Source organism: Ranitomeya variabilis, chromosome 2 (genome assembly GCF_051348905.1).
Source record: "Ranitomeya variabilis isolate aRanVar5 chromosome 2, aRanVar5.hap1, whole genome shotgun sequence".
NCBI classification, from domain to species: domain Eukaryota; kingdom Metazoa; phylum Chordata; class Amphibia; order Anura; family Dendrobatidae; genus Ranitomeya; species Ranitomeya variabilis.
In genome coordinates, this window is record NC_135233.1 from 754,671,835 (window position 1) to 754,685,241 (window position 13,407).

General features: G+C 44.8%; 1 protein-coding gene across 1 annotated transcript in view; it reads left to right on the forward strand.

Annotated features, from left to right (window-relative positions):
- The first annotated feature begins 1,767 nt into the window (after positions 1 to 1,767).
- Positions 1,768 to 13,407, forward strand: part of FAXC (failed axon connections homolog, metaxin like GST domain containing) — a 51,554-nt gene continuing 39,914 nt past the window's right edge. Inside the window, exon 1 of the mRNA XM_077289674.1 lies at positions 1,768 to 2,228. Coding sequence (XP_077145789.1) covers positions 1,966 to 2,228 — 263 coding nt within the window. The 5' untranslated portion in view covers positions 1,768 to 1,965. The remainder of the gene's footprint in view (positions 2,229 to 13,407) is intronic.

A 13,407-nucleotide genomic window follows, 5' to 3' on the forward strand; every position in this document is an offset into this window, starting at 1 on the left:
GCCGCCGATTTGGTTCGTGCCTTTCACTTGGCTCGTCCTGATCGGCCTGGGGGCTCTGGTGAGGGTTCGGTGACCCCTCCTCAAGGGGGGGGTACTGTTGTGAATTCCGCTCTTGGGCTCCCTCCGGTGGTTGTAAGTGGCACTTTTGTGAGTTCTGCTCTTGGGCTCCCTCTGGTGGATTTAAGTGGAACTGCTGCTCCTTGGATTTAGCAGTCAGCAGCTGCTTCCACTGATCGTTTATTCTGGCTCGGCTATTTATCCTGGCTCTATCCTTCAGCCAGTGCCAGTTGTCAATGGTTCCTGGTTGGATTCACATCTCTGCTTGGATTTCCCTGATATTCTGACCAGTTCAGCAAAGATAAGTCCTTGCTTTGTTCTTTTGCAGTCCACTTGTTGTGGACTTAATCTTTCTACACTTTCTATGTTTTTTCTAGTCCAGCTTGTCTCTATGGGTTTATTCAGTTAAGCTGGAAGCTCTGGGAAGCAGATTAACCCTCCACACCTTTAGTCAGGTGTGGAGATTTTGTAAACTCTGTGGTGGATTTTTCTAGTTTTTAATACTGACCGCACAGTATTCTGTCCTGTTCTATCTATCTAGCTAGACTGGCCTCCTTTGCTACACCCTGTTTTCATTCTGCGTATGTCATTTCACTCTCCACTCACAGTCAATATTTGTGGGGGGCTGTCCTATCCTTTGGGGATTTTCTCTGAGGCAAGATAGCTTTCCTGTTTCTATCTTTAGGGGCAGTTAGTCCTCCGGCTGTGACGAGATGTCTAGGGAGTGACAGGAACATCCCATGGCTACTTCTAGTGTTGTGTTAAGCTCAGGAACTGCGGTCAGTACAGGTACCAACTCCTCCAGAGCACGTCCCATGTTGCTCCTAAACCACCAGTTCATAACACTTAACCCCATAGATAATCTATGGGATATTGTCAAGAGAAAGGTGAGAGACACCAGACCCAGCAATGCAGACGAGCTGAAGGCTGCTATCAAAGCAACCTGGGCTTCCATAACACCTCAGCAGTGCCACAGTCTGATCGCCTCCATGCCACGCTGCATTGATGCAGTAATTGATGCAAAAGGAGCCCCAACCAAGTATTGAGTGCATTTACTGAACATACATTTCAGTAGGCCAACATTTCGGATGTTAAAATAATGTTTCAAGCTGGTGTTATAAAGTATTCTAATTTACTGAGATAATGACTTTGGGGTTTTCATTGGCTGTAAGCCATAATCATCAACATTGACAGAAATAAACACTTGAAATACTTCCCTCTGTTTGTAATGACTCTATATAATATGTCAGTTTCACTTTTTGTATTGAATAACTGAAATAAATTAACTTTTTGATGATATTCTAATTTTGTGAGATGCACCTGTATTTACTTAGAAAATTGTTGCCATGTTCAATACTTATTTCACCCGATGAATGTAGAAAAAATACACGTCAGCTTATCCTTATCTATGTATTGACCTAAACCTTCAGCTCTGCCAGTTTGGTTTAGATGTACGTTCCTGGCTGTTGGAAAGTAGAAAGTGAAGGAACAACTTTAAATATAAAGTAAATATACAGAATTATAGTATGATACAAGGGCACGTGAAGGACATATATTTACTGGTGATTTCTATTTCCTTCACAACAGAAGTACTATGTGCAGGTTTCTTGTATCCCAGCATGTATACACGCTTATATATCTGCAGTCACAGCCTCCGGCATTTTCCCAGAAGCATCTTCATCAGTGAGGATGGAGCATGACATCAGCAGCACACAAAGAGGAAGCTAAGACCAGGCACCAGTGAGGAGGAGGAGAGGCACATCCCAGCCCACATGCTGCTGCCTCCTCCCTGCCCATCATCATCATCATCACCCACTGCCTGCTCCTTCTCTGTCTATGTAGCCTTCCTTGGTGTCTATCCTTTAATGCATCTATCAGGGTGCAGGGGAAGAGGACAGGCCACACAGTATGCACTGGGGTGTTGGTCTAGTCTCCTCCAGGTCTTGTGTGGTTGATCTGAGCAGGAATCAGAGCTTCTCCCTGTGCTGCTGTGTTGGAGCTGAGGACAACTACTCCTTTTATGGGGACATCGTCGCTTTCCCTTTGCAGGATTACGGTGGCGTTATGTCAGGACTGGGATCTGACTCCTGGTGGAAGAAAACCCTTTACCTAACTGGAGGAGCCCTGCTGGCAGCTGCTGCTTACCTTCTTCATGAGCTGCTGGCAATCAGGTAAGGCTGCCCATATACATGGCATGCAGGAGGACCTGAGGATGCCCTGGCCCACCACTAGTGTTCTCTGTCCTATAGTCCTTGGTCCAGCCCATCTTGATACTGCTTAGCCCTGGATCCTACAAGGAGCAGCAATCCTCTCTAGATACAATGAAGCACTTTCACTTAATATTGTTAATCTCCCAATCTGGCTCTGGAGACCATGACCAGTAAGGTTTCCTGGGGGTCTAACATGCTGCATTTCTGTACATTGCAATCATTTCTGCCTTTTCTCATGAACGGTTTGGTTTTTCTAGTGTTTCCTATCACCAGGCTGGTGTTGTGCTGCTCCTGCTGTAAACAACATTAGGTGTGGACCCCAGTTATGGAGTAGCAGCGGGGGCTTCCCTGCTCCATTATGTTACATGTTTGTAACCATAATGTCAATACTAGTGTGATAAATACATAGGATTGCATATTACTGCAGTATACAACTATGTATATAGCCAAACACAAAGGTGCTGCCAGGGATTAGTATAATACAGGAGAATTTACCATCAATAAGTGTTCTGTACCTGCAGTGTCTTTTCCTATGATATTACATGAGAGGATCGCATAATGACAATAATGTAATCGAATGGGGGCTAGCGAGGGCATGGTTATCACCTATGCTTTGTGAATCAGAATTCTGTTTACAGCAGTCTATACTCTGCTAATAGAGTCCACTACAGACTGTCTGTGAGAGGTCTGCAGGCTCCTGGGGCTCTGGCACTGCTGGTGTATTATTGGAGTGGAGTATTGGAGTCAGGGCCGGCTCCAGGTTTTTGAGGGCCCCGGGCGAAAGAGTCTCAGTGGGCCCCCCCTTTAACACATACCACGATTCATGATCGCATATAACACAGCCATGTAGTATATAACACAGCCTATGTAGTATATAACACAGCCACGTAGCATATAACACAGCCATGTAGTATATAACAGCCCACGTAGCATATAACACAGCCCACGTAGTATATAGAACAGCCATGTAGTATATAGCACAGCCCACGTAGCATATAACAGCCCATATAGTATATAGCACAGCCACATATTATATAACACAGCCCACGTAGTATATAGAACAGCCATGTAGTATATAGCACAGCCTACGTAGCATATAACAGCCCACGTAGTATATAACATGGCCCACGTAGTATATAGAACAGCCATGTAGTATATAGCACAGACATGTTATATATAGCACAGACATGTAGTATATAGCACAGACCTGTAGTATACAGAACAGCCCCCCTCCCCCCAAGAATGGCCCCATAGTCCAGTACTCACTCAAAAAAAACACTCCTCACCTCTCAACGTGCCCGCGCCGTGCTGCTCCCTGCTCCGGTCTCGGCGGCTGCCGCTGCACTGCCTGACACACAGCGAGTGCGCGATGACGTCATCGCGCACCCGCAGTGTCAGAGGCAGAGCGGGGAATGATGGGAGAGGGAGCGTCAGGTGACGCTCTCTCATCCATCATTTTGCTTTGAACTTTACCGGCAGATGCCGGTTTAGTTCAATGCAGCGGGGGAGTCAGCGCTGGCGGCAGGCGGGCCCCCCTGCCTCTCAGGGGCCCCATAGCGGCTGCGTGATGTGCCGATAGCTGAGGGCCCCTGGGGGAGCAGGGGCCCTAGGCACTGGCAGCTGCCTGCCCCTAACGCCGGCCCTGAATGGGCCCCCCTGTCTCGCCAGGGCCCCGGCGCTTGCCCGGGTACGCCGGGGTGCTGACGCCGGCCCTGATTGGAGTGATAAAGAAGTAATTTTTATAACTGGCCTATATTAGACTAGAAGCATGATGTTTGTATGCAGCCCCCATACATTTTGGGATTTCCCCCAGGCACTATGGTTTCCTCAAATCTTAAAACCTACAGTTAGGTTGATGTGCCCTGCAGTGTTTGTGTGTAAGTATGGGGACATGGGGAAATTAGATTGTAAGCCCCAGTGGGAATAGTGCTTGTATGGAAAGCTTGGAAGTAGCAATACATGCTTTTATTTGTCAGTAAAGAGCAACTTTACTAGTCTCGCTGTCAATTGTCAACACTGATCAGTTATGGACAGCAGGCAAAAGGGATGAAAGTGATGACCAGACTGGCACAAATTATATCTGTAAATAATTGATGCAGGAATTGAGAATGAATTGTTCTTCTGACTTCAGGCAATATGACACTATCTATCTATCTATCTATCTATCTATCTATCTATCTATCTATCTATCTATCTATCTATCCCATATCTATCTATCTATCTATCTCATATCTATCTCTCTCATATCTATCTAGCTACTGTATCTATCTATCTATCTATCTATCTATCTATCTATCTATCTATCTATCTATCTATCTATCTATCTATCTATCCCATATCTATCTAATGTATATATCTCATATCTATCTGTCTATCCATCCATCCATCCATCCATCCTCCATAACAGGTGATGTCAATAACAACAGTTGATGTTAATTATATTGATTACCTCTTGAGGATGGAACCAGTCATAGAGTGGGAAATGTTAGGAAGCAAGTGCAAAGTCAGATCTTGATGTTGATATGTTAAAAGCAGAAGAAAAGGGAATAAGGACCTAAGCTGCTTTGACGAGGGACACATTTTGATTACTGGGTCAGAACATCTCAAGCACAGCAGGTCTAGAAACTACGGAAATGGTTCAGCAATGGTTTGAGGAACAGGACAAAGAGTTCAGTCTGTTGACTTGACCTTCAATTTCTCCAGATGTCCATTACCAACCATCAGTAACACGTGCTAGGAAAATAGGTCTGAGTCATGGGGGCCCTAACTCACCAACTAACAGGATTTAAAGTATCTGCAGTAAGGTTTTAGTGCAAGATACAACAGGACTTCATCAGAGATCTTACAAAGTCTATGCCTAAACGTGTCAGAGCTGTTTTTGTGGCATAAGTAAGAGGTTCCCCTGTGGAAGCCTACAGTCTCCCAAGGATAGGAAGATTGAAGTTATAAAATCATCATGCACTGCCTATTACTCATCTGGGTGGTAATGAAGCCATGACTAGTCACCATTTTAATTACAGTCTTGGCTGAACCAGCTGCCCGCTGAAAGGTTAGTTTAATAACGGAAATCCTGTTGACAGTATCCAGTTCAGCTTTCTAGTATTTCCATTGTCAGTACAAAAAACACAACAATTCTTCTTTTTAATTATTGAACCATTGTTGAAATCTGATGTTTAACAACTTTCCTGTGTTTTTCAATGCCTGATTTCTTTGCTTCTTGAATTAAACACCTCGATGACTGATAGACATTACAAGAGTTCTTGTATATATTACTATACCGTTTCTGAATATTGAGATGTGAAATAATAATAATATTAATAAAAACACCATTAGCTTATGCCATTTATCTTTCAGCACCATTTTAAAACAGATGTTTGTTACATTGCTGGTATTTTGTTGGTACCAGGACCTTGGCATAACTTGGTTATTCCTTAATTAATCCCTATATAAAAACAGTTTGAACATTGTTGAAGCAGTAAAAACAGTTGAGGTCTCATTATTCTGGATCCACCAACATGGGTGATGTTTGCAGGCAAAGGGAAGTTAGATTATAAGTAATTCCTGCCATTAGCAGGAGGATAAGAGTCAGGATGAGAGGCCAGGATGGGTTAAAAGGCAAAAGCATAGCAAGACTGAATGGGACAGTTGGAAGTTGGAAACCAACTTGGAACAGAATTAGTGATGAGTGAACCCATGGATGTTCGGGTTCACCGGGTTCTGTCAGACTTTTTAAAAAGTCTGGTTCGGGATCCGAACTTGACCCCGGACACCGAACCCTATATGAGTCAATGATGACCTGAACCTCAGGGCCATAAAATGGTCAGAGTAAGCGCTATGGGGCTGCAAAAGGAAGAAAAATGGGTATAACACCAGGACAATTGCCCTGCAAATAAATATGGATAGGGAAATGACTTAAAGGGGTTCTGTCACCATAGCAATCATGGTAAAATAGAAAGTAAATGAAAGACATAAACATTTTAACAGTGACTCCACAGAGACTGAGGTTTACTACCGCCAGTCCAGTTAAAAATTTCACCCAAAGAGTATGGGGCACAGTACCCCAATACATGCAGCTTAGAAATTTCACCCACAGAGCATGGGGCACAGTACCCCCACAGCTCCAATGTCCGCTCCAGTAGCGTACGTTACAAATGCCACCCATGAAAAGCTGACAGTATGATCTTGGATCAAGCTGGCAGTCCACCTCAAGGCTTGCTACAGCAGTCCAGTTACAAAATTTCACCCACAGAGCATGTTTCCACATTTACCCCACAGAAGCTGATAACAAATCTCACCCACAAAGCATGTTTCCACATTTACCCCACAGAAGCTGATAACAAATTTCACCCACAGAGCATGTTTTAACATTTCCCCCACAGAAGCTACTAACAAATATCACCCACAGAGCATGTTTCCACATTTACCCCACAGAAGCTGATAACAAATCTCACCCACAAAGCATGTTTCCACATTTCTCTCATAGAAGCTGATAACAAATTTCTCCCACAGAGCATATTTTCACATTTTCCCCAAAGAAGCTGATTAAAAATTTCACACCCAGACAATAGGGCACAGTACCCCCAATCAGAGTTTCAGAGTACCCACAGCGGCTTAAAGGCAAAGTACTCACACAGATATGAGTTAAAGAATACACACAGTGGCTTTTGGCACAATAAACCGTTAGATATGGGTTAACCCCTTTACAAATTATGACCTGTAGGTACGTCATAAGTTGTCTCCCCCTCTTTAACGCGGGCTTTGGCTCTGAGCCCACACCTTTTCAAGCACATGATAGCTAATTTGATCAGCTGCCATGGACTCCTAACAGCTACGGATGTTAACATGTTAAATGCTGCTTTCTGACAGTGGCATTTAACATGCATGCCCAAAAATTGTGTCACTAACCCCACCCATCAGTGCCTCTTTTCTAGATTTTTTTCAAGGGTATTCCAACACTGGTTTTATTTTTGCCTTTTATGGTATTTTTTGTATTTTTTTTATTTTATTTTCTTTTCTTATGGAACTGAATTACAACAACCTAGATTTAACAAAACTAAAACTAGCTATCTAGAACTATGATACATAGGTCCAAGTGGAGGAAGAGCTGGACATGGTGATATACACTCACCGGCCACTTTATTAGGTACACCATGCTAGTAACGGGTTGGACCCCCTTTTGCCTTCAGAACTGCCTCAATTCTTCGTGGCATAGATTCAACAAGGTGCTGGAAGCATTCCTCAGAGATTTTGGTCCATATTGACATGATGGCATCACACAGTTGCCGCAGATTTGTCGGCTGCACATCCCAAAGATGCTCCATACAAGGCAGGATGGATCCATGCTTTCATGTTGTTTACGCCAAATTCTGACCCTACCATCCGAATGTCGCAGCAGAAATCGAGACTCATCAGACCAAGCAACGTTTTTCCAATCTTCTACTGTCCAATTTCGATGAGCTTGTACAAATTGTAGCCTCAGTTTCCTGTTCTTAGCTGAAAGGAGTGGTACCCGGTGTGGTCTTCTGCTGCTGTAGCCCATCTGCCTCAAAGTTCGACGCACTGTGCGTTCAGAGATGCTCTTAGGCCTACCTTGGTTGTAACGGGTGGCGATTTGAGTCACTGTTGCCTTTCTATCAGCTCGAACCAGTCTGCCCATTCTCCTCTGACCTCTGGCATCAACAAGGCATTTCCGCCCACAGAACTGCCGCTCACTGGATTTTTTTTCTTTTTCGGACCATTCTCTGTAAACCCTAGAGATGGTTGTGCGTGAAAATACCAGTAGATCAGCAGTTTCTGAAATACTCAGACCAGCCCTTCTGGCACCAACAACCATGCCACGTTCAAAGGCACTCAAATCACCTTTCTTCCCCATACTGATGCTCGGTTTGAACTGCAGGAGATTGTCTTGACCATGTCTACATGCCTAAATGCACTGAGTTGCCTCCATGTGATTGGCTGATTAGAAATTAAGTGTTAACAAGAAGTTGGACAGGTGTACCTAATAAAGTGGCCGGTGAGTGTAGGTGGAAGAGGTGTTGGAGGAGGTGGCCAACACAGGTGTTTGTTTTTTTTAATTTGGGTAGGAGGCACCCAAATGAAACACATGGCAAATAGAGTTGAATATTATCTGAGTGCGGCTATTTGTCTAGTCATCCTAAGGTATGGACAAGTCCTGTGGAATCCACACCTGGTTCATTTTAAGGAATGTTAGATTACCCACTTGGAATGTGGACAGACGGATGCACCTGTGATCACACCCCATGCCGTGTTAAACACACGTTTCGACATACTTGCTGCAGGGCAGGCCAGCACCTCCTAGGCATAAAGGGTAAGCTCAGGCCCTGTTTCCAATTTGAAGACACAGAAGTTACATGGGGCAGACTCATCTGTTAGTATGTGGAGATGTGTGGACAGGTACTCTTCCACCATGTTGTTGTAACGTTGCCTCTTGCTAATGCACACTGTATCAGAAGGTGGTGCCTGATGTTGTGGTGTGCTCATAAAGTTTTGCCACATTTCGGCCATGCTAATCCTGTCTTCCGGGATGCTGATGGTACCCCAGCTGCATTGGGGACTTCGTCCTTTACCTCTGTCTTGTTCTTCCACTGAGCCCCCGCTGTCAGTTGGGAAAGCCATTAGTAGTTTCTCTACCAGCATCTGCTTGTATCGCGCATTTGGTGCTCTCGCAGCAGTGACAAAAGTAATGATGGTACATTGTCCTTGTAGCGGGGATTAAGCTGGTTGGCCAACCAGAAATCTGCACTGATAACAATATAAGCAACTCAGCGGTTGTTGCGAAGGCACTGCAGCATGTATTGGCTCATATGTGCCAGGCTGCCCAGAGGCAACAACAAGCTGTCCTCGGTGGGAGGTGTATTGTCTGGGTACTCTGTATCTCCCCCAGCCACACTCCAGTGATGCCCGTGAGCTGATCGGAGTTCCACCCTGATCTGAACACGGTTGTTCTTCCTCATCCTCCTTCTCATCATCCTCCCAAACTGCCCCCTGGCTGTACAGTTGGGTACGTGGCTGCTGTTGGGACAGTAACTCACCCTCTGAGCCATATTTGGATGACAGACCTGATAACAGTGTGAATTGGCCCTGCTCCTCTTTCTCCGGTGCCACCACCTCATCCAATATAGCCTGAATTGTTTTTTTCCAGCAGGCATATACCGTATATACTCGAGTATAAGCCGACCCGAGTACAAGCCGACCCCCCTAATTTTGCCACAAAAAACTGGGAAAACTTATTGACTCGAGTATAAGCCTAGGGTGGAAAATACAGCAGCTACCGGTGAATTTCAAAAATAAAAATAGATGCTCCATACAGTTCATTATTGCCCCAAAGGAGGTTCCATATAAAGCTGTGCCATATATAATGCTCCATACCGTTTATTATTGCCCCATAGATGCTCCATATATAGCTGTGCCATATAGAATGCTCTGCACCGTTCATTATTGCCCCATAGATGCTCCTTATAAAGCTGTGCCATAAATAATGCTCTGCACCGTTCATTATGGCCCCATAGATGCTCCATATAAAGCAGTGCCATATATGCTCTGCACTATTCATTATTGCCCCATAGATGCTCCTTATAAAGCAGTGCCATATATGCTCTGCACTGTTCATTATGGCCCCATAGATGCTCCATATAAAGCAGTGCCATATATGCTCTGCACTGTTCATTGTTGCCCCATAGATGTGCCATATAAATCTGTGCCATATATAGTGCTCTGCACCGTTGCCCCATAGATGTGCCATATAAATCTGTGCCATATATAGTGCTCTGCACCGTTGCCCCATAGATGTGCCATATAAATCTGTGCCATATATAACGCTGCTGCTGCAATAAAAAAAACAAACACATACTCACCTCTCTTGCTTGCAGCTCCTCAGCGTCCCGTCCCGGCGTCTCTCTGCACTGACTGATCAGGCAGAGGGCGGCGCGCACACTATATGCGTCATCGCGCCCTCTGACCTGAAGAGTCAGAGCCAGAGGACAGGAAGACGGAGCGGTGCCCGGCGGGTGGAACGTGGACAGGTGAATATAAAATACTCACCTAGTCCCGGCGATCCTGACGCTCCCCCTGCCTGTCACACTGTCTTCGGGTGCCGCAGCTCTTCCTCTGTCAGCGGTCACCAGCACCGCTGATAAGAGAAATGAATTTGCGGCTCCACCCCTATGGGAGTGGAGTCCATAATCGTTTCTCTAATGAGCGGTCCCACGTGACAAGGGAAGAGCTGCGGCACCCGAAGACAGTGTGACAGGCAGGGGGAGCGTCAGGATCGCCGGGACTAGGTGAGTATGCCTCAGCGCCCTCTCCCCCTCACCCGCTGACCCCACCGCCGACCGTGACTCGAGTATAAGCCGAGAGGGGCACTTTCAGCCCAAAAATTTGGGCTGAAAATCTCGGCTTATACTCGAGTATATACGGTAAGTGGTATAGTAACTCTGATGATGGCGTCATTGGTGGTAAAGTGGTGTTGTTCTGCAGAGCAACTCAGCCGTGTGTGCTGCAGCTGAAACTCCACTACTGCCTGCTTCTCGCACACTCTTTTCAGAGTTCTACTTTGCTGGTACGTTGCATAACAGTCACTGAGTGGAAAGGCAGAAGTGACGCTGAAGTGTAGACAGGCAGAAAGTGCGCACACACTGCCTGCACTTTCAGCAACAGCTCCGACATGTGTAGGTAATTTTTCAGGAAGCTCTGCACCACCAAGTTCAGCACATTCGACAGGCAAGGGATATGCATCAAACCAGCTAGACCCTGAGCAGTTACGATTTTTCGCCCGTTATCGCACACCACCAGGCCGGGCTTGAGGTTCACTGTCACCAACCGCTGATCTGTCTGCTGTTTGATTCCATTCCACAGCTCCTGTGCGTTATGGGATTTGTCGCACCCAACAGATGAGCTTCAGGACAGTCTGCTGTCGTTTTCCCCTTGCTGTGCTGAAGTTGGTGGTAGAGTAGGAGAAAGAGGCAACATCAACAGATAGACGTCCAGCAATCCTCAGTGGTTAATAGATAAGAAACCCACTGACACATATCAAAAATATCCTAAATGGCCATGTGCCAGTTTTATAGATGAGATATAAATAATATGGACACTCCAAAAAAACATATATCCTACACAGAAAAACGGAGTACAAGTCCAAACAAAAATGTTTTTTTTAAACATGCCAATAATTTTATTAACATATATATTAACTTAACATCAGAAACTGAATACGCAAAAACAGACAAGGCACATACAAAAATTCATGTGTGGAAGGGCACAACTACTGTAGTAACAGAGAAGGATGGCCAGCAAGCCGCAAGGGCACAATCCATGACAAGTGTTGTAGATTGGGTGCATTATATGACCAGGCAACAAAACATTTGTCTTGTCAAAATCTGACCATTCTGTGTCCATTAACTGATCAATATTTCTACATTGATGCCAATTTATTTTCTTAACCTAAACCACATTTCGGAGGGTTTCAGCTTTCAAAAGAATAATTTATTAAACCATTGGATGGATTTAATGTCAGGTTATAAGCTTTTATTTACATAACATGGATAAGCAACATAACTTCTGTCAGGGAGTGTACTATATGGAGGACTATGGGAGTGCATTATACTATATGGAGGACTATGGGAGTGCATTATACTGTATAGAGGGCTATGGGGTGCATTATACTATATGGAGGACTGGGTGTAGTGCGTTATACTATATGGAGGACTATGGAGGTTGCATTATACTATATGAAGGACTATGGAGGGTTTTATACTATATGGAGGATTATGGGAAGTACATTATATTATATGGAGGACTATGTAAGGGCTATTATAATATTTGGAAGGCTATGTTTGGGCCATCATGCTGTGTGGAGAAGTGTGTGGGGGCCATTAAACTGCTTGGAGGGCTACTAGGGGCCATTATTCAGTGTGGTGAGGTGTTGGGCAATTATATTGTATGTACGTCCATTATACTGCATGGAGGGCTGTGTGGGAGTCTCAGTTGGGGGATCATGCTGTGCCGTGGGGTACAGTAGTGTCATACTGTGCATGTGGTGGGTACTGTGGAGAAATTCACTGTGTGGGTATCATGTGGCACTTTTGTTGGCTTCATACTTTATGGGTGCAATGAAAGGGTAATCTAGGAAATTAGTGGGAAGAAGATTACTATGCAGTGGCCGCAAAGTTGTAAGATATGCTCTTCTGTGCCATCTCTGAATTTTTTTTTTTTTTTAATGCTCTGCTTAAAGGGAACCTGTCACCAGGTTTTCCCAATATAAAGTACGGGTACCACCTTTAAGGCCTTTTTTACAGTATTTTAGTAAGCTTTATGTAAGTCCCCAAACTCCACTGCATGGCACAAAAAATACCCCATACAGTGCTCAGTCTGATTGGTCTTGATCCAGTGCCTCCTCTATCGTTGCCATCACTGTCTTCCTGCTTGATTCATGAGGATGATGTATCCTATGTCATCCACACAATGTCCCCGTGTGCTCCTGCACAGGCAAGCTTTGCTCTGCTCTGCTGAGGGCAGAGAAAGGTACTGTAATGCCCATGCGCCTGCTTTATTTCTGGGTCATCAGGCTCCTTGGCCTCTACTGACCATTCGCATTACAGTACTTTGCTCTGACCTCAGCAGGGCAGAGCAAAGTACACTAGTGCAGTACCGCGATTGTGGGACACTGTGGATGACGTAGGACGCGTCATCGACATGAAGCAAGCAGGAGGACAACAATTGCAAGGAGAGGAGACACCGAAGCCCATTGTACCGGACTACACTGTATGGTGGGATAATAAAAGGTATTTTTTGTGCAATGCAGAGGGGATAGGTGACTTACATGCAGCTTACTAGAATGCTGTAAGAAAGGCCTTAAGGGTAGTAGCCATATTTTATACTGGGAAATCCTGGTGACAGGCTCACTTGAAAGATTTGTGTCTTCTCTGAATGTTGAAATCAATAAGCCTGTTGTACTTCTACCTAAAATTACATTGCTTGTATTTCATTGGTAGGTGATTGTCTTCTTTTTAGGGGAAACCATTTGTGAAAGATATACCCAAGCTACACATATGCTAGTATGTGGAAGTTATGGAAACAGCCAATTGCAAAAGTGTGTCCTCCTATCCAAGTTACTTGTATTTGC